This window comes from Drosophila gunungcola (genome assembly GCF_025200985.1).
Source record: "Drosophila gunungcola strain Sukarami chromosome 2L unlocalized genomic scaffold, Dgunungcola_SK_2 000052F, whole genome shotgun sequence".
Classification (NCBI taxonomy): domain Eukaryota; kingdom Metazoa; phylum Arthropoda; class Insecta; order Diptera; family Drosophilidae; genus Drosophila; species Drosophila gunungcola.
Genome location: NW_026453165.1, coordinates 527,567 through 543,197, shown reverse-complemented (window position 1 = coordinate 543,197; position 15,631 = coordinate 527,567). Strand labels below are relative to the sequence as shown.

The window sequence follows — 15,631 nt, the reverse complement described above, 5'->3', positions numbered from 1 at the left end:
GTTTTCGCTTTGCGCAAGTTGGCAGCACCGTTAAAAGTTTTTTGACAAAGCTTTGCTAGGCGGCCCCATTTAAAAACACATTTTTGAATCAAGACTTTAATCGGCTTATTACGATACTAAAATTGAATTACAGGTTGTAACACAGGTTGTCAAAGATGGTGTTGGTGTTGAAGTGCCCTGATATGAGGTTGTTGCAATCGAGAAGGTAACACCATCTACTTAATGTAAAAACTACGGCTATAATCTCAATTACAATTCGTAAAGAGAATAGAGAATGAGTATCATAAGCAAACGGTTTTCTCTTTTACGTTTAAAGACTTTCACAATTCATTAGGTATGAAAAATATATTAGCGAGTTTATCGGGCAAGATCATGATTCGATTATTCACTTTTCAGACATGAATGTTGTGCGACTTCTTCGGTCAACTTGACAGTATGGCAATACTCTGAGCATCTGAGCAAATAAATAACCGAAACAGACCCTGTCCATTGTTATTTGTATTTTGTGGCTAATTAAACGCGACTACATGGGACAGAAACGGGACACAGCCTACTCCTAGTTGGATTTGCGCTTGGCCAGCTTCACCTCCTTGGCCCAGACGGTGTTGTTGAGGAACTCGCCCAGCAGATAGAGCGACAGCGTGAATCCCACGACGGCCACGAAGAACAGGATGCGCTGCGGCAGCTGAAGGACCTCCAGCACCGGATAGACCCACACGCCGGAGTAGTGCTTCACCACATGGATCCAGGCCAGGTAGGCGCCCATGAAGATGGCCAGTCCGGCGAGTCCCTGGCTGCGTTTCGGGTACGAGCGGTACGAGATGAACAGCTCCAGGACGATGAAGACCACGATGTTGGTGTGGAGGACATGGTTAAGCCAGCTGAAAGAAGGAAAGGGTAGGGTTTTTATTGTGAAATAAATAACATATATTATTGCATTGGGTCTTAAAAAAAAAAATTCACAAAAATTGCCTTTTAATGGTATATACATATGTCTAGGGATTAGTTAGTGCACAAGTATCACTTCCAAAAAAAGTTTAACTGTAAAATGGGTTGAACTAATAACTTTTCGGCAAATAAAGAATTTGAGCTAGGTATTCCCATCACGTCTTAACTATGTTGACGCTTTTTAAAGCTTTAACCTAGCATGGTACGTGAGTAAAAAAATTAATTACCCTTGAGTGAAAGTAAAAGGTTAGGGCTTTAATGGGGCTGCTTAAATGTCACTTTAAATATAAATCCCCGTAGTATAAGACAAATTTATTAATATATTTTAAACTGCGTTTGCTAAGCTACTATATCAAATCTGAGGATGAGTCCCATGAATGGTTCTTGTCACCCTGTTTTCCCTGTTTTTTGCAATCTCACCTGGGGAAGACGGGGTCCAGCACCTTGGGGAAGACCAGCTCTCTATCGATGGCGTAAAGCGTCCAGAAGGTCACGCCCACGTTGACGGCCACCGGAAAGGCCAATGTGGCCATCAGCCAGTCCTTAAACCGACGCACTGCCGGAGGCTTTTTGGGGTTCAGCTCATTGGTGCCCACAAAATCGTTGACGAGCGACACAATATAGTACAGTGCCTGAATTATCTGTAAGTGGAAGAGTATTTGACGTGTGTGAGATAATGTGGCTGAAACTGAAGGGTTGCTTAAGTGGAGTGGAAGAAATTACAGCTTTCGAAACCAAGTTCCACAAGGATTACTGGTAAAATTTAACGGATTTTGGGTTGGCCTAATACTAGGTTCTCAAAAGATAGATTTAAAAGTACCATTCGATCAGCTATTTTCATTAAGCCCAAAGAATTCTGTAAAGTAATTTGAATTCTTAGTTCTATTTTTTAGGGAAACTATTATATAGTATTTGTTTCTACAAAGTATAATTTTGAATATTTAGAAAATGTATCTGTATATACAACAAATCGAACTTAGAGATGTTTTATAGAGGCCATAGAAGAATCCTCAAGATCACTTAAGTGAACATACATTTTCTCTGTGTAACTAAATAGATGCGTGTAAACCAGTTAGAAACTGAAACCGAGTGAACTTTTAACCGCGATGTGTGTTCGTGTATCTAATGGGATATTACCGCATCCAGGAACGTTAGATATTTGAATTTGCCCCCCCAGGGATGATGTAGCCGCATCTCTGGTTCGCTGGTGGGAAACTCTACGTAGGTGTAGTCGTAATAGATGCCATAGCTGAATTGCACGGCCGCCGTTAGGTGAAGCAGGGTCCTCAGAGCCCCGTAGACGCCCTGGTACAGGGAATTTCCTCGAACCGATGCCATTTTCCTGCTGCTGCTTCTCCGCTCTGCTCACGATTGATTTTTCAAGGCACCCAAACACAAACAAACCGGTCCGGTCCGTCGCTCTGAAAATACTACATTGCGACCACAACCACAACCACCCCCAAAAAGGGGCCAGCGGTGGAACAGTGTGGCCGAGCCAGGGCAGCGCCAAAATACCAGGTGTGCAGATATTTTTATCTTTCCATAGGGTTTAGGGTACTCCGCTATCACCTTAATATAATACAATTGCTAACATTGAACTTACAAAGAAAAGTTCTCAAGTATATACCTTATATCAAAAATTGGGCTATAGAGTTATCATGACCAAACGACAAACGAAAAATATGTTCCATATTTCAAAGAAAGACTTTTCAAAGTTATATGGCAAAACAAAAAAAATTCTCAATCTAAAAATGATTTTTCTATGCTAGAAATTATATTGGTGGGTTGGTAAAAAAGGACAAAATTAGAATTTGTATTATTTGTAAATTTGAATAAAAACTTTGATTTTGTTCATATTTTTAGCAATATTGCCAAGGCCAACTTATTGGCCTTAGAATATTTTTTTTATTTCAGGCAATTTGGCGATTTTTTTTATCGGAGTTTTAAGAAGAAAGATTTCCCAACAACAAAAATGGTGAAGGCTACCCTTAAAAAGAAACGAACGCTAAATTTGAACCCTAGTATTTTCGGTGCTATGCCGAGTAGACAAAAATAGGCCGAACTTGTTATTACATGGTTATTTAAATCTGAAGGGTTCAAAATTATTTCCAACACTGAGGTCAGTTTCTCAAAATTTAGAAGTGGTGACTTTTAGAAAGGTATCTTTTCTTAAATTTTAACAAATAAAGGTAAAATGCTGTAGCACGGTGTTGTTATTGGCTTACCGCACAAATAAATGTTAGGAACTTGAACTTTCCGGCGAAAGGAACCGTGTTGGGCATATCAATTGTGTGGAAAATGTACACGCCATAGTTGAACTGTATCACGGCCGTCAAATGGAGCAACAATTGCACCGCCTTGTTAAACCCCGGCGATGTGGAACCTTTGCTCTTGGATTTTGTCTTAGACTTCACCATGTTGAACCTCCTACTACCAAATATGTACTGATTATAGTATAGCCAGAGTCCAGTCACTAGCAGCAATTCCACATGAATGTACGTTTGCGTACAGTGAACACCCTCTTGATCGAAAGTTACTGATTAATTTACACATTGAAACTTGTATTGTAAAATTAATAACATATATTAATTAAAGTAATGTTTGAGGATTGTATAAATCTTTTCAGTTCATTGTTTTTTATTTTGCCCTTATATGATTTTTGAAAATTATATACTTTAATATACTCGAAGGCTCACTGTATTTATTTTTGCTTTCGCTTTGATACTGATAAGGTGCGCTTATCTACCGCACTCTCGATCGCCGTGGTACAAAGTATTTCCACTCGAGAATGAATTGACAGAAGCTGAAATAGAATCTGAAAATGGGCTCTTAATCCGCATCGGAACTGGGCTCCGTCCTCCCCTCGCCCCTTATCCTGTAACAAACAGGGGGAGGCAGTCGCCTTTTCAAGAGCGCTCTATGAATAGATGTGGATACACATGAGCCATATTGATGAGCCAAGACAAAGGCTTCTCGAATTATGTTCGCAGCTAATGGCAACTATCGATTCCCAGGCCCCCAACCACCTCCAAATCACCTCTGGTGAAGGTCAAGGAGCAAGGCCATTGCGACAGAGGGCGACGTCATTAAAGCCACGCTAACTGAATTATCTGGTATCATTACCAGGGGCTCTTTGGTTTCTGTGTGCCTTTGCTGCACGTCATTTGGCGATTGTGCGTTGGTTATTTATTTCCGGTTGTCATATCCAAAAATATTCCAATTGATTCTCTATGCCTCTAACTTATAAAAGAAGGAATCTTTTGGAGCCTACTCTAAAAACCGCTTGGAATTTTGTATATCAACCATCATATTTGGTAAAGGGTTCATTGTTTATTAGGAAGAGACAGCGTTTTAAACACATACAAAAAAAATATAAACTTCTTTTTTTACTTTCAATAGGGCAAACTACTTTTTTTAATAGAGTCATTTTCGACCCTTTTATTGGAAAAATAAATAAATACTTCGAAATTATGGTTTTAAAATAACTTTGTTGTAGTATTTGTTTCATTTTTAGAAATTCGGTTTTAGTTTATAAAAATCGTAGATATAAAATTATGTAACTGTCATAGGAAAATCGATATAACTTCTTTGATTTTTAACATATATGCATATAACTCGATGTATATGTTTTTATGATTTCAAAAAAAAATTTCGTTTAAATGGTCTCCTCATCGGTTTCCGCTTCCAAGGTTTTTAAATTGATTTCCGTAAGCTCCTGCTCATCCACCACACTACTGGTGTCCAGATCCCCTGTCTCCATTTTGGGGGCACCCAAGTGTTGTTCCTCTTCCAACGATTCCTTGGCAGCTACCTCGATGGCTTCTCCCTGCTCGAACATGGGATTGTCAAAGGACCGTTCCCTCACTTCTCCGCTCTCCGGATCATAGGCCATTATTCCCAGACGCTCCACTCCAGAAGCACCTCTTTCACTGGAGCCACCACCACCAGAGCCGACGTCGTCAAGCCGATTGAAAAGCAGATTCCTGCGAAGTCTCACACCCAAGTGACGCCACCTCCAGTACCTGGGATCGTGTATCCACTGGGGTATGCGATTCAGGTAGGGATTCTCCGGCATAAAGTGGGCCAAAATGACCACGGAAACCAAGCCAACCAGGGCCATGCAGAAGAGTATCAGAACGACTGAGGAGAAGCTTACATTTGGGTTGTAGGGTCGACCGGAAACCTTCAACGTAGTGTTAGACCTGTTCCAATAATCGAGCTGCTTTTGCAAGAACTCCATGCTCTGTTCACTGTAGCCAAGACGATCCGTAACTGTGACCTGCAGGAAGTTTCCAAACTGTTGAGAGCCCACAAACTCTGCATGGAGTTGGATCTGATCATTTAGACTTTTTGTGCCAATTAGGTCATTTAATTTAGCTATGATTTCCTTTTTACTGCCCTCGGTGCAGTGATTGGTCGGTGTGGTTAAAATGGCCCCGCAGATGAGACAACAGGACCCCAAGGGCCAAACTGGAGACAAACAGTGGGGCGTTTCGCACTGCTCCCGAACATTGTGGCAAACGGGTTCCAGCAAACGATCGAAGTCCTTGTGGCAGCCACACAGTTCTCCTCTATAGTACTCCACCTGGACATCCTGGGCATTGTGAAACAGAAATTGCCCCAAGTCCCTGGTGATGAGTTGTTCCAAATAGGTTTTGGAAATGGAGGAGCCAGCCAGAATAAGTTGTCCCAGTCTCAGGTGCTGCACATTTTCGAGATCAAAGGCCAATGGGCCGTGACCCTTGATTATGACCTGCTCGTCATCGCAGGGTATCCTTTCCAGCTCTGGTATGAATGTGGCAAAATCCTTTTTGGACTTGTCTACCCACGTGTCGGGATAAAACCATTTACTCGACTTGGGTGGCTTTAAATGGGCTTTTTTCTCTTCACTCTCACAGTTGGAATTTTTTTCCGCCCCAAAGGTTATGGTAGATTCCTCAGCCAGAAGAATCGCCCCCTCTCTGGGGAAAACTAAACCATCAATGGATATGTCCTCGGGCAGGGGCAAAAGGGCAGGATAATATTCCGGAAAAACAACTAGATCCTGGGCGCAAGGCAAGTGTTCATCTATCCAGGCAGAGGGGTGATTAAATTCCAACCCTCCACCGTACCACTTGGTGGCTTTAGCCACTGCCACTTGCAGCAAGATAAATACACAGATCAGCCAGTGCAACCACATGATGCGAACACAGTTAACTCCAAACTAAATTTGTAATTTGTCAGAGAATTTAACTCATTGCTAATGGTTCATGTTTGGGGGCGTTTTCCCTCTGCGATTCCCTCAAATAAATTCTGGATAACAATCAAAATCGAGAACTTTCAACGAGAGCAAATAAACCAGGGAAATGGGACAGCAGATGTAAACAAAATCGCGGGCAGATAGGAACAGCAAATACCCTGCACAAAATAAATGGTTACAAATAATCCAAACATCACAGGGGCTTGCGAAAACTTTTTAGTAAGTGATACCTTAAAAAGTGATATTTATTGTACACCTAAAAATTACTCTTAAAACAATGCATAAATTTCGGAAGTAGTTAAAACTGATCGGCTTTGAGGCTTAGGGATAACACGCTCCATAAATCTTTCATTAAAAATGTATCACTAATTAATCGTTCCAAATCGAGCAGATTGAATGGTGCCCAGCTAACAAACATATGTTGTATCTATACCATTGATACTATATGGATTTGGCTCAGAACATACACTGTTTTTTCTCCTTCCCTTCAGCAATGCAATTGTTTGTCGGAAAATAGTAGAAGTTTATTTTTTATTTTGAAAGCGCTGATATAAACAATTTTTCCCCATCCGATGCTTGACGGAAGCCATTGGAATGCCAGAAGAAAGGCAAAAGGAAAAGAATCGGCCAACAAAAATAATTCAACCGGATGGTAATGGCACCGAAAAGCACTCGTGCTGGTAATCGACGGCCTACATAAAAGCAATTCGCCAATGAATAAATGAAAAACAAGGGAGTGCAGATCTGTAGATATAAAGCACTTTATGCTCACCAGATCAAAGTATTTGGGGGCGGGGCAGGCGGTATTAATCAAGGACACCCAAGGTCGCGCAATAATAAACTGAAAACATCACTGGAGAAGAAGCACGGAAATGGAAACATTTAAGTACATAATTATGGTCAAAACGAGTGGTGTGAAAAAATGTAGGCCAAATTGTCAAGAGAGATCAAAGTCATTTTAGAATGTTGAATATTAAACAGAAACATTTCCATATATAAAACTAAAGTTAATATGTATTAAATCAAATATTTGAATATAAACTGTTTAACAAGAATGATCATTTAAACGACACGAAGAAAAATGACCATTAACAAATTAAATTCGTTGTTAACCGATGACAACCACTTCGAGTTATTTGTTTTCTTTTGTTACCAGGTAGCTGCGAGAAAAATGCAATAATCCATAAATATTTCAAGCAATTTTAACGATATGTAAATGAGGCATGGGAACACACCAAATACCAAATCGAATCCAACTGCCGCGTATGGCACATTTACACTGGCGCCCATCAGATAATCTGGCATTCGTCAGTCCCATAAATTCTCGCCCGCACAGACCACAACAAAAATCGAAACCGAAAATCTGAAAAACCGCGAGCATCTGAGCAAATAAATACTTGAGGCAGAAAACAAAACTGCAGAACGATAGCGTGCAAAATATGTGCAACGACAACAGGGAAAGTGCAGTGCGAATGAGGAAATTCGGCAGGCGCAGCTCTTGTATCTGCCAGATACTCCTCTATATTCCACAGTTGTTGACCCCGAAGCGATAAAAAATATATAGGAGTAGGAAAGATTTCGGAGAGGGGGCGATCCCCAACGAGCAGACAAACAAATAAACAAACATATGGCAGACATAAATGTGAACAGCGGCAAACGGCGGGGCATAATAAGAACAATTTGTGTTTCGCTTTTGGACTCGACACTTGAAAGAACAGAAGCTGGTTGCATTTCCGTCTTGGTTTTTTAATTTCTCATAATTTCTCATATATCTTTCGGTAATGGTTTCATTGGGCATTGCCATAAATCTACTCACCAGCGACCAGTAGGACAGGAATTTGATTTTCTGGGGCAGCGATTCCGGCACCAGGCGGCGATTAAGGCTGGTCTTTAGCTTGTAGCTCCGCTGGATCTCGAAGGAGCTGTAGTAAAGCCCGTAGGCGAATTGGCCCAGGGCACACAGGTGAATGATTGTCACAAAGACGCGGGACTTGTAGAGCTCCACTTTGGTCATCTTGAAGATTTCTCACAGGCCCTACATGGGGAAAAGCCAAATGGGGAACTCTTTGTTACTACAGGTATAAGGTCTCATTGCAAGTTCAAATAGCATTTTCCATTTAATATTTCTATCATAAATATGATACGAACAAATAAATTGTTCAATTTTTAATTTCGCAATAGAAGCTTTTGTAGGTATTGTATCTTATTGCTTTTTTAATAGATTAACAAATATTATTAAATTGAAAAAAAATTAAATTTTTAAACTGTCAATATCAGAGAACAACAGCAAAATACAATTAACGAATTTGGAAATTTAGGTTTAGTATAATTTTTTCCCAATGAAGCCAAATGTTATTATTTTTTGAAAATTAGGCCATGAAAACTGATACTTAAAATTTTTTTCTCTGCGTTAGCTGTGTAAGTTCTAAAATAAGTACACAAAAAAAGTCACCAAGGTGTTCTTGGCACTTAAGTCGGCACCTCGCGTTCGTCAACCCAAAGCGCGCACAAATTTAAATCAATATTTGCGTCACCGATATAAATATTTAAGCCCCCCAAAAACTAAGGCAGGAATTGCTCGAAAAAAATGTGTTGAAATGTGAACTGCACTAGAATTTGTTTTTTGTTTATAAATCTGACATGTTCATAACTTAATGGTTTTTATGGCCCTTTAAAACAATTGTTGATTGTTTCACATTTGATTTCCACTCTCTAAACCAATCACCAGGTCTCGGACACCCGCACGCTTAGTACTTTTCCTGATTTCTTTTCGGCTTGCTCGGGGGAATTGCTCGGCTGCGATTTTCCCTTGACCGCGGCCACAACTGAGCGTATGGAAAACTGGAGTCGCACTGGATGTTGCCCATACGCCGTGTTGCCTCCTGCCTTTTGTGCTCGGTTAGCATTGTAGTACTTGTGCTGTTGCTTCTGTTTCTGCTTCGGTTCCTCGGTTTGTGGTGTCGGTTCCTCCATTTATTCGCTTCAGGTGCGTGTTGCGCATGTCCGGACTATATAGACTCCGGTTTTCGCATTCCAAATCCGGGAGTGTGGGGCTCCGTGTTTATGCGTTAATGATAGCCAATCACCTGAATGAATCTCCTTCACCCAAACAGCAGCCGATTAAGATGTATGTTATTTGAAAGTAACCAGATTAGAAAAGACTTGCAGCCATTGTCAAAAAGATAAATTTGCAGTGCGATAAGCATATTGCTTTATTTTTAGGAAACACTTATGGAATTGCGTCAAAGCAAGAGATAAGAAACGTTAAATATAAAACAGAATAATAGAGTATAGCGTTACTTTACTTGATAATAGGAATTACTAAATATATTAAAGTTCATTTACAAAACGTTTTAAAAATAAATTTAAAGAACATTATATTTTTGATTTTCAAAATGTATTTAACTTTATTTTGTTGCTATAAACAACTAAGAATGTCATTATGAACTTATAAGATTATTTTTTTGCCTTGGTTTGTATAAATGTTGTTTTAGTTGAAGTGAACGTTAAAAATATTAGTACCACTATCAAGTCGCAAAATGAATAGCTTACGCATTCAAATATGATTTTCAAATTCGATTTTTCCGCCCTGCAACTGCCAGGGGGGAAAAGTTGGCTTTCGTAAACTGGCCACTCTCATCCCTGTTACATTTGGCTGGTGTTTTTCATTCAAATTTAGTGTCATGTCGTAACCCGAAACAACCCAAAAATCACACAAAACGACACCCAAATTCATAGTGCAGGCAATTCTGGCGGAGTTCAGCTTCAGGTCGAAAAGCAGACATGTCGACAGCCTCGCGGTTGACTTTGGGCATGGCAGTCACCGTTTCCACGGCGATCATAGGTTATGTGCACTATAAACAATCGGCGGACCGGTAAGTGAGCCGTATATTCCGGAGGGAATCTATAACCCGCAGACATCCACCTTTCAGGCTGAGACTGCATGATGGGGTTTTGCGGGATGTGGAGCAGCAGCAGCGGCGGAAACACGAAAACACCTACACGCTCCAGCAGCAAATAGACATCACCAAGCAACTGAAGGCCAGGGAGGCGACCAGCAACTCCTCTGACACGCCCACCCCACCAAGAAAAGAAGGCTGCAATTGCGACGCCTGCACCAAATACCAAGAATCTGAGCTTCAGCTGCAGCCAAGAGCCCAGAAATCCGGCGTTGTTTCGCAGGCTGAAGACCAGTCAGTTAATCTTGGTTCCCTAAGCCCACCATCAGACAAAGTTTGATCCCAACAAGCCTTTCAACATGCACTTATTGTACACTGTAAGACTTACTCTGGTTAATAGAAGGCATTAGTTGTTTAAAATTACTTCTTTATCTTTTATAACGTGACCTAAAATGGATTTTTGGACTGCAGATGGGCTATAATCGTTGTAAATAAAAATAGTTCCATTTTAAATATATCTAATTTTTACTCTTCCTCTTAAGTAAGCCTATCTGCATTTTAAAATAAATGTAAACTTGCGAATTAAAAAAATGATTTACTTTAATCATAAATACCCTTAATATCAGAAAACACATGTTCCTCTGGGTAAAGTACAGCTAACATTTTATATATAATAAAACTATGGTTACCAGTTAGACAAGTCATTGTTTCGAGAACACTTGTATTATTGTTCACCATACGTACCTTAGTTTCTTGACATTTATGTGTATCCCACTTCGCAGGTGATAGTTTGATACTCCAGCTTCCTTATTTTCTGTATACATATAGTATTACTCAGATTTATTATTACGAATGTGTGTATAGTAAATTACAATTCTAATGGGCGCTCGGTAAAGTATTTCGCGGGGGGTTTGTACATAGGTGGTGGTGGAACACCCCATCATCCTTATTCGTCCTCCTTCTCTTCTCGTCTCTCCTCCGAAGTGATAAAAATGTGGAAAACTAACGCAGAGAATAAAATACACGATACTTGGCGTTGTTACTTGTCCGTTACTGTCTCTCTCTCAATTGCCACCGTGTTGAAAAAATGACCAGGAGATTTAATACCGTCCTCCACCGCCGCCGCCGCCGCCGCCACCTCCTCCTCCTCCACCGCCGCCGCCTCCTCCTCCTTTGCGGCGATCGCGATCGTTACCGCGATCATTGCCGCCGCGCATGTTGTCCCGCTCGTTGTTCAAGTAGTTTCCGCCGCCGACGCCGTCGCCCCTACCGCCTCCCCGTCGCCCCGGTGATCTTGACCTGCTGCGGGAGCCGCGACGGCGTCCCGGGGAGCGGGAACGGGAGCGGGCTCGGCGGCGGCGGGAGTAGAGGTACCGCCGTAGCTCCCGCGAGATGGGCTTCAAGTGCATGAAGTTGCAGAAGCCGGACCGGGTGCACTCGCCCATCTCGTACTGTCGACAGCAGGCCTCGCGGAAATCGGTGACCGGCGAAAGTTCCGAGTACACCGGCCGCCCGCCGAACCACCGGTTGTTCAAGTCGTTCGCCGCCTTCTCCGCATCCGCCTCGTTCCGGAATTTGATGTAGACATTGCCGACCAGATGGTCGCCCAGGTTGTCGCACACATTCATCTCCTCGATCTCGCCGTACTTGTCCTCGCACTCGACGAACACGTCCTCGAAGAAGTTGTCGTAGTGCTCCTGCATCTCCTCGTCGGAAACATTGGCCACCAGATGGGACCCGTCCGCGGATTTGGCCGAGTTTTGGGGATTCACGTACAGATTCTGGAGCAGCACCGTCTGCGAGAAGGTGGGCTTGTTGTGGATGCGCGAGCACCGGTCGCCGTGGCGGCAGGCGCCAATCTTGAAGTAGAACGAGCAGTTAACTCTGTCGAATGGAACGTAATTGGGTCATTAATTCCGGGCAAAAAAATTGTGCCATGCGACTCACTTGTCCTTTTCCGTGCCAAAAATGGATGCCAAGTACTCGGCCATGGTGGCGGCTGTGCTGTGTTGTTGCTGCTGCCAAAATTTGTAACTTCGCTGCTCGCTTGCCTCTGAAACGCGTTCGAACTGCAATTATGTGCGCCGCCTGTTTATTTTCGGCCAATTTTCAATTATTTTCGGTTGCCGCACGTAGAAAAGCAGCGTCTGGTCGTATGTGCGCGGCGTTGCCAGCTTCAAATCTAGAGCTACAAAAAAATCGACGTTTGTGTGAACTATCGATAATGGAAATACTTCGGCAATCGATATATTCCCAGAAATTTCAGTTGAAATTTTGTCGAATTCACTTTAAAATAACTCTGGATTTTATTAAGTTTGGAATAATTTTAAAAAATATATTAATATATCGATACCATCGATGATGTCAGTACTTTGGGAGAAATCATTTATCATAAAATTTTGTTTATTAACTTTTTTTGAGTTAATGATTTTATTAAGTTTATATTAATTTGCTGAACAAATGAGAAGCGATACATTAACATTAAAAAAATGGGCTGGCAAAAAGGCTAAGAGGTACATAACCTCTTAATTATACTTTAAAATCGAGCAGTTCATGAATGTGATGACATTACTGTCGATATACTCCCTTTTAAATGGGCTGTCAGCGTTTTTTGAATTCATTTAAATAAACCTACAACATTTTTTCGTAAGCTTTGGATTTTATTAGCTTAATTTTATTTTTGTGATATTTAACAACTTAACTTAGCCAAGTTTTGAACCGCCGTTTAAAAAGACCGTAACAACCGTTGACAACCCTGTTCATTTGCTTCTAGAAAAGTCGGCATTTTTCGCATTTTAACCTGGCACGACTTGCAGCGTGTTATACTCAGCGATAAAAAAGGAAAAAAGGCCAGTAAATAGAGACCGTCATCCGCTCCACCAGCAGAAATGGACAAGGTGAGCAGACGGGACAAAGGCAACGCGTGGGCGACCTAAAACCCTTGCGGTTTTTGCATTTTTGCAGGTGAACGAACTCAAAGAAAAGGGTAACCAGGCGCTAAATGCCGAGAAATTCGACGAGGCTGTGGCGGCGTACACAGAGGCCATCTCGCTGGACGGCCAGAACCATGTGCTCTACAGCAACCGCTCGGCGGCATTCGCCAAGGCCGGCATGTTCCAGGAGGCCCTGGAGGATGCGGAGAAGACCATCGAGCTGAATCCCACCTGGCCGAAGGGGTACTCCCGCAAAGGAGTCGCCGCCGCGGGTCTGCATGATTTCATGAAGGCTTTTGGGGCGTACAACGAGGGTAGGTCCAGCTCTAAATCCAGCCTAAGTGCCATATGCCATCATGAATCACCCGACCTAACCTCACTTTGGTTACCCACCCAGGTCTCAAGTACGACCCCCAGAATGCTATACTCCTGCAGGGTCGCCAGGAGATCACTGCCTCGGCATTGAACTACATGCAGACGCATGGGGACTTGCCAATGGATGTCGATCCTCAGCAGCCGAGCAGCCGAAGGGCTCCATCGCCACCACCGGCTGCGAAACCGGCTGCGAGCCAGAAACCCACTGAGCCTCGGGTGGAGGACATGACCGAGGAGCAGAAGAAGAAGTACTTTGCCAAGCAGGAGAAGGAGCTGGGCAATGCCGCCTACAAGAAGAAGGAGTTTGAGACGGCCCTGAAACACTATAATGCTGCCATCGAACACGATCCCACAGATATAACCTTCTACAACAACATAGCTGCCGTTTATTTCGAGCGTAAGGAGTACGAGGAGTGCATCAAGCAATGCGAGAAGGGCATCGAGGTGGGACGCGAGAGCCGCGCCGACTTCAAGCTGATAGCAAAGTCCTTTGCCCGCATAGGCAACACCTATCGCAAGCTGGAGAACTACAAGCAGGCGAAGGCGTACTACGAGAAGGCCATGTCCGAGCACCGCACGCCGGAGATCAAAACCTCGCTGAGCGAGGTGGAGGCCAAGATCAAGGAGGAGGAGCGAAGGGCCTACATCAATCCCGAGAAGGCCGAGGAGGAGAAGGAGCAGGGTAACCACTACTTCAAGAAGGGCGACTACAGCAACGCTGTGAAGCACTACACCGAGGCCATCAAGCGCAACCCGGATGATCCCAAGCTCTACAGCAACCGTGCCGCCTGCTACACCAAGCTGGCCGCCTTCGATTTGGGCCTCAAGGACTGCGACACGTGCATCAAGCTGGATGAGAAGTTCATCAAGGGCTACATCCGCAAGGGCAAGATCCTGCAGGGCATGCAGCAACAATCCAAGGCCCAGGCCGCCTACCAAAAGGCCCTGGAGCTGGACCCCAACAACGCGGAGGCCGTCGAAGGCTACCGCCAGTGCTCGATGAACTTCCAACGCAATCCGCAGGAGGTGCTCAAGAACGCCATGTCCGACCCGGAGATCCAGCAAATCCTCAAGGACCCGGCCATGCGCATGATTCTCGAGCAGATGCAGAACGATCCCAATGCGGTCAAAGAGTAAGTACTTGTTTGAAATTTACCCGCTACTCGTTTGAGATTTCGTGGTTTCTGGTGGACAAGGTTTAGAACTTTCGGTTTTCATGGTGAGCAAGTCCACTCGAATTCAATTAGCATTTATTACTTTGAATTGATTTGAACAACATATTTTAACGTTAATGATTACTTGATATTAATAAAATTGTTATTAAGTATCAATTCAGACGAATTATATAAAGTCTCAATATTAAGTTTCTCACTTCGGGACCTCTTATGTCACCTCCTGATCTAGAATACATCCCTATCTCCACGAGTATCGGTTACAAAAGTGTTTGAACTCGTTTTTAATTAACCAACTTTTTTTTGCAGACACTTGCAGAATCCAGCCATCGCCGATAAGATAATGAAACTGCTGGAATCGGGCATCATTCAGATACACTAGGCACTCCAACCCCACAAACACACACCCTCATACACTCACCATCTCACACACAAACCATATTGATAAACATTCAGGAGACAAACACCCAATAATACGCATTATACAAAATTTATGGCACTTTTAAGCTGGTTAACTAGTATATCGTTTTTGATGAAACGGGCCACAATTAATGCTAAACGTAATTACCTTAGAAATCGCAACGCCTAATCGCAGATCGACGATAACACTACAACTAACTAAATAAATTAAAACTAGAAGGAGAAAACAAAATCATTGATAAATGTCTGCCTAGTTGATTTACGCAGATGGATGGAGTAGGCTCCAAACGTCAAGGTCCTTATTTTCTTACTACAATAAATATGCTGTAGCTTAGCTCTAAAATAAGTTTTTGAATGTAAAATAAATGAGTCAAAGAATGGTAAGCAATGACTTTGAATTTACCGCCCAAGTGTTGAAAAGTTTGCTACGATGACAAAGTGTTTTCAGCACTAGCGACTGGTAGACCTACGTTTTTTCCAGGGCTGCCAAATAATTTTAGTAACTTTGTTCATCTAAATTTCGATAGATATTTAGAAATTATAAATAAATACTTTAAAAAACTAAAAAAATATATTTAGTTTTCTGTTAGCTTTGGAAACAGTGGGCGATTCTTTACCTGCAACGCCTACGTCATTGGCCCCAAC

At 42.5% G+C, this 15,631-nt stretch overlaps 5 protein-coding genes across 9 annotated transcripts; 2 read left to right on the top strand and 3 right to left on the bottom strand.

The window, feature by feature from the left end:
- Window positions 1-80: 80 nt before the first annotated feature.
- LOC128253586 (androgen-induced gene 1 protein) lies at window positions 81-9,092 on the bottom strand. 4 transcript variants are annotated; one of them, XM_052982087.1, is made up of 4 exons: window positions 8,942-9,092; window positions 8,004-8,222; window positions 1,369-1,589; window positions 81-881 (listed from the first exon to the last, which is right to left on the bottom strand). In XM_052982087.1, exons 2-4 carry the CDS (start codon window positions 8,199-8,201, stop codon window positions 557-559), a joined length of 744 nt encoding a protein of 247 aa, XP_052838047.1. In that variant the 5' UTR covers window positions 8,202-8,222; window positions 8,942-9,092; the 3' UTR covers window positions 81-556. The 4 variants fall into 4 exon arrangements, with proteins under 4 accessions (XP_052838047.1, XP_052838049.1, XP_052838050.1 ...); XM_052982089.1 differs by having other exon boundaries at window positions 8,913-9,068; XM_052982090.1 differs by lacking the exons at window positions 8,004-8,222; window positions 8,942-9,092 and adding an exon at window positions 3,174-3,402.
- LOC128253582 (protein amnionless) lies at window positions 4,436-7,280 on the bottom strand. Of its 2 annotated transcripts, XM_052982081.1 has the most exons (2): window positions 4,946-7,280; window positions 4,436-4,852 (listed from the first exon to the last, which is right to left on the bottom strand). In XM_052982081.1, exons 1-2 carry the CDS (start codon window positions 6,125-6,127, stop codon window positions 4,604-4,606), a joined length of 1,431 nt encoding a protein of 476 aa, XP_052838041.1. In that variant the 5' UTR covers window positions 6,128-7,280; the 3' UTR covers window positions 4,436-4,603. The 2 variants fall into 2 exon arrangements, with proteins under 2 accessions (XP_052838041.1, XP_052838040.1); XM_052982080.1 differs by having other exon boundaries at window positions 4,436-7,269.
- Window positions 9,093-9,794: 702 nt separating the features above from the next.
- Window positions 9,795-10,750, top strand: LOC128253587 (protein PET117 homolog, mitochondrial). Its single transcript, XM_052982091.1, has 2 exons — window positions 9,795-10,062; window positions 10,120-10,750. Exons 1-2 carry the CDS (start codon window positions 9,971-9,973, stop codon window positions 10,424-10,426), a joined length of 399 nt encoding a protein of 132 aa, XP_052838051.1. The 5' UTR covers window positions 9,795-9,970; the 3' UTR covers window positions 10,427-10,750.
- Window positions 10,751-10,893: 143 nt separating this feature from the next.
- On the bottom strand, window positions 10,894-12,284 carry LOC128253585 (splicing factor U2af 38 kDa subunit). The gene is made up of 2 exons (XM_052982085.1): window positions 12,034-12,284; window positions 10,894-11,970 (listed from the first exon to the last, which is right to left on the bottom strand). Exons 1-2 carry the CDS (start codon window positions 12,075-12,077, stop codon window positions 11,187-11,189), a joined length of 828 nt encoding a protein of 275 aa, XP_052838045.1. The 5' UTR covers window positions 12,078-12,284; the 3' UTR covers window positions 10,894-11,186.
- A 522-nt stretch (window positions 12,285-12,806) lies between these two features.
- Window positions 12,807-15,370, top strand: LOC128253584 (stress-induced-phosphoprotein 1). Its single transcript, XM_052982084.1, has 4 exons — window positions 12,807-12,983; window positions 13,051-13,333; window positions 13,417-14,527; window positions 14,876-15,370. The coding sequence occupies exons 1-4, from the start codon at window positions 12,975-12,977 to the stop codon at window positions 14,946-14,948; spliced, it is 1,476 nt and encodes a 491-aa protein (XP_052838044.1). The 5' UTR covers window positions 12,807-12,974; the 3' UTR covers window positions 14,949-15,370.
- The last annotated feature ends 261 nt before the right edge of the window (window positions 15,371-15,631 follow it).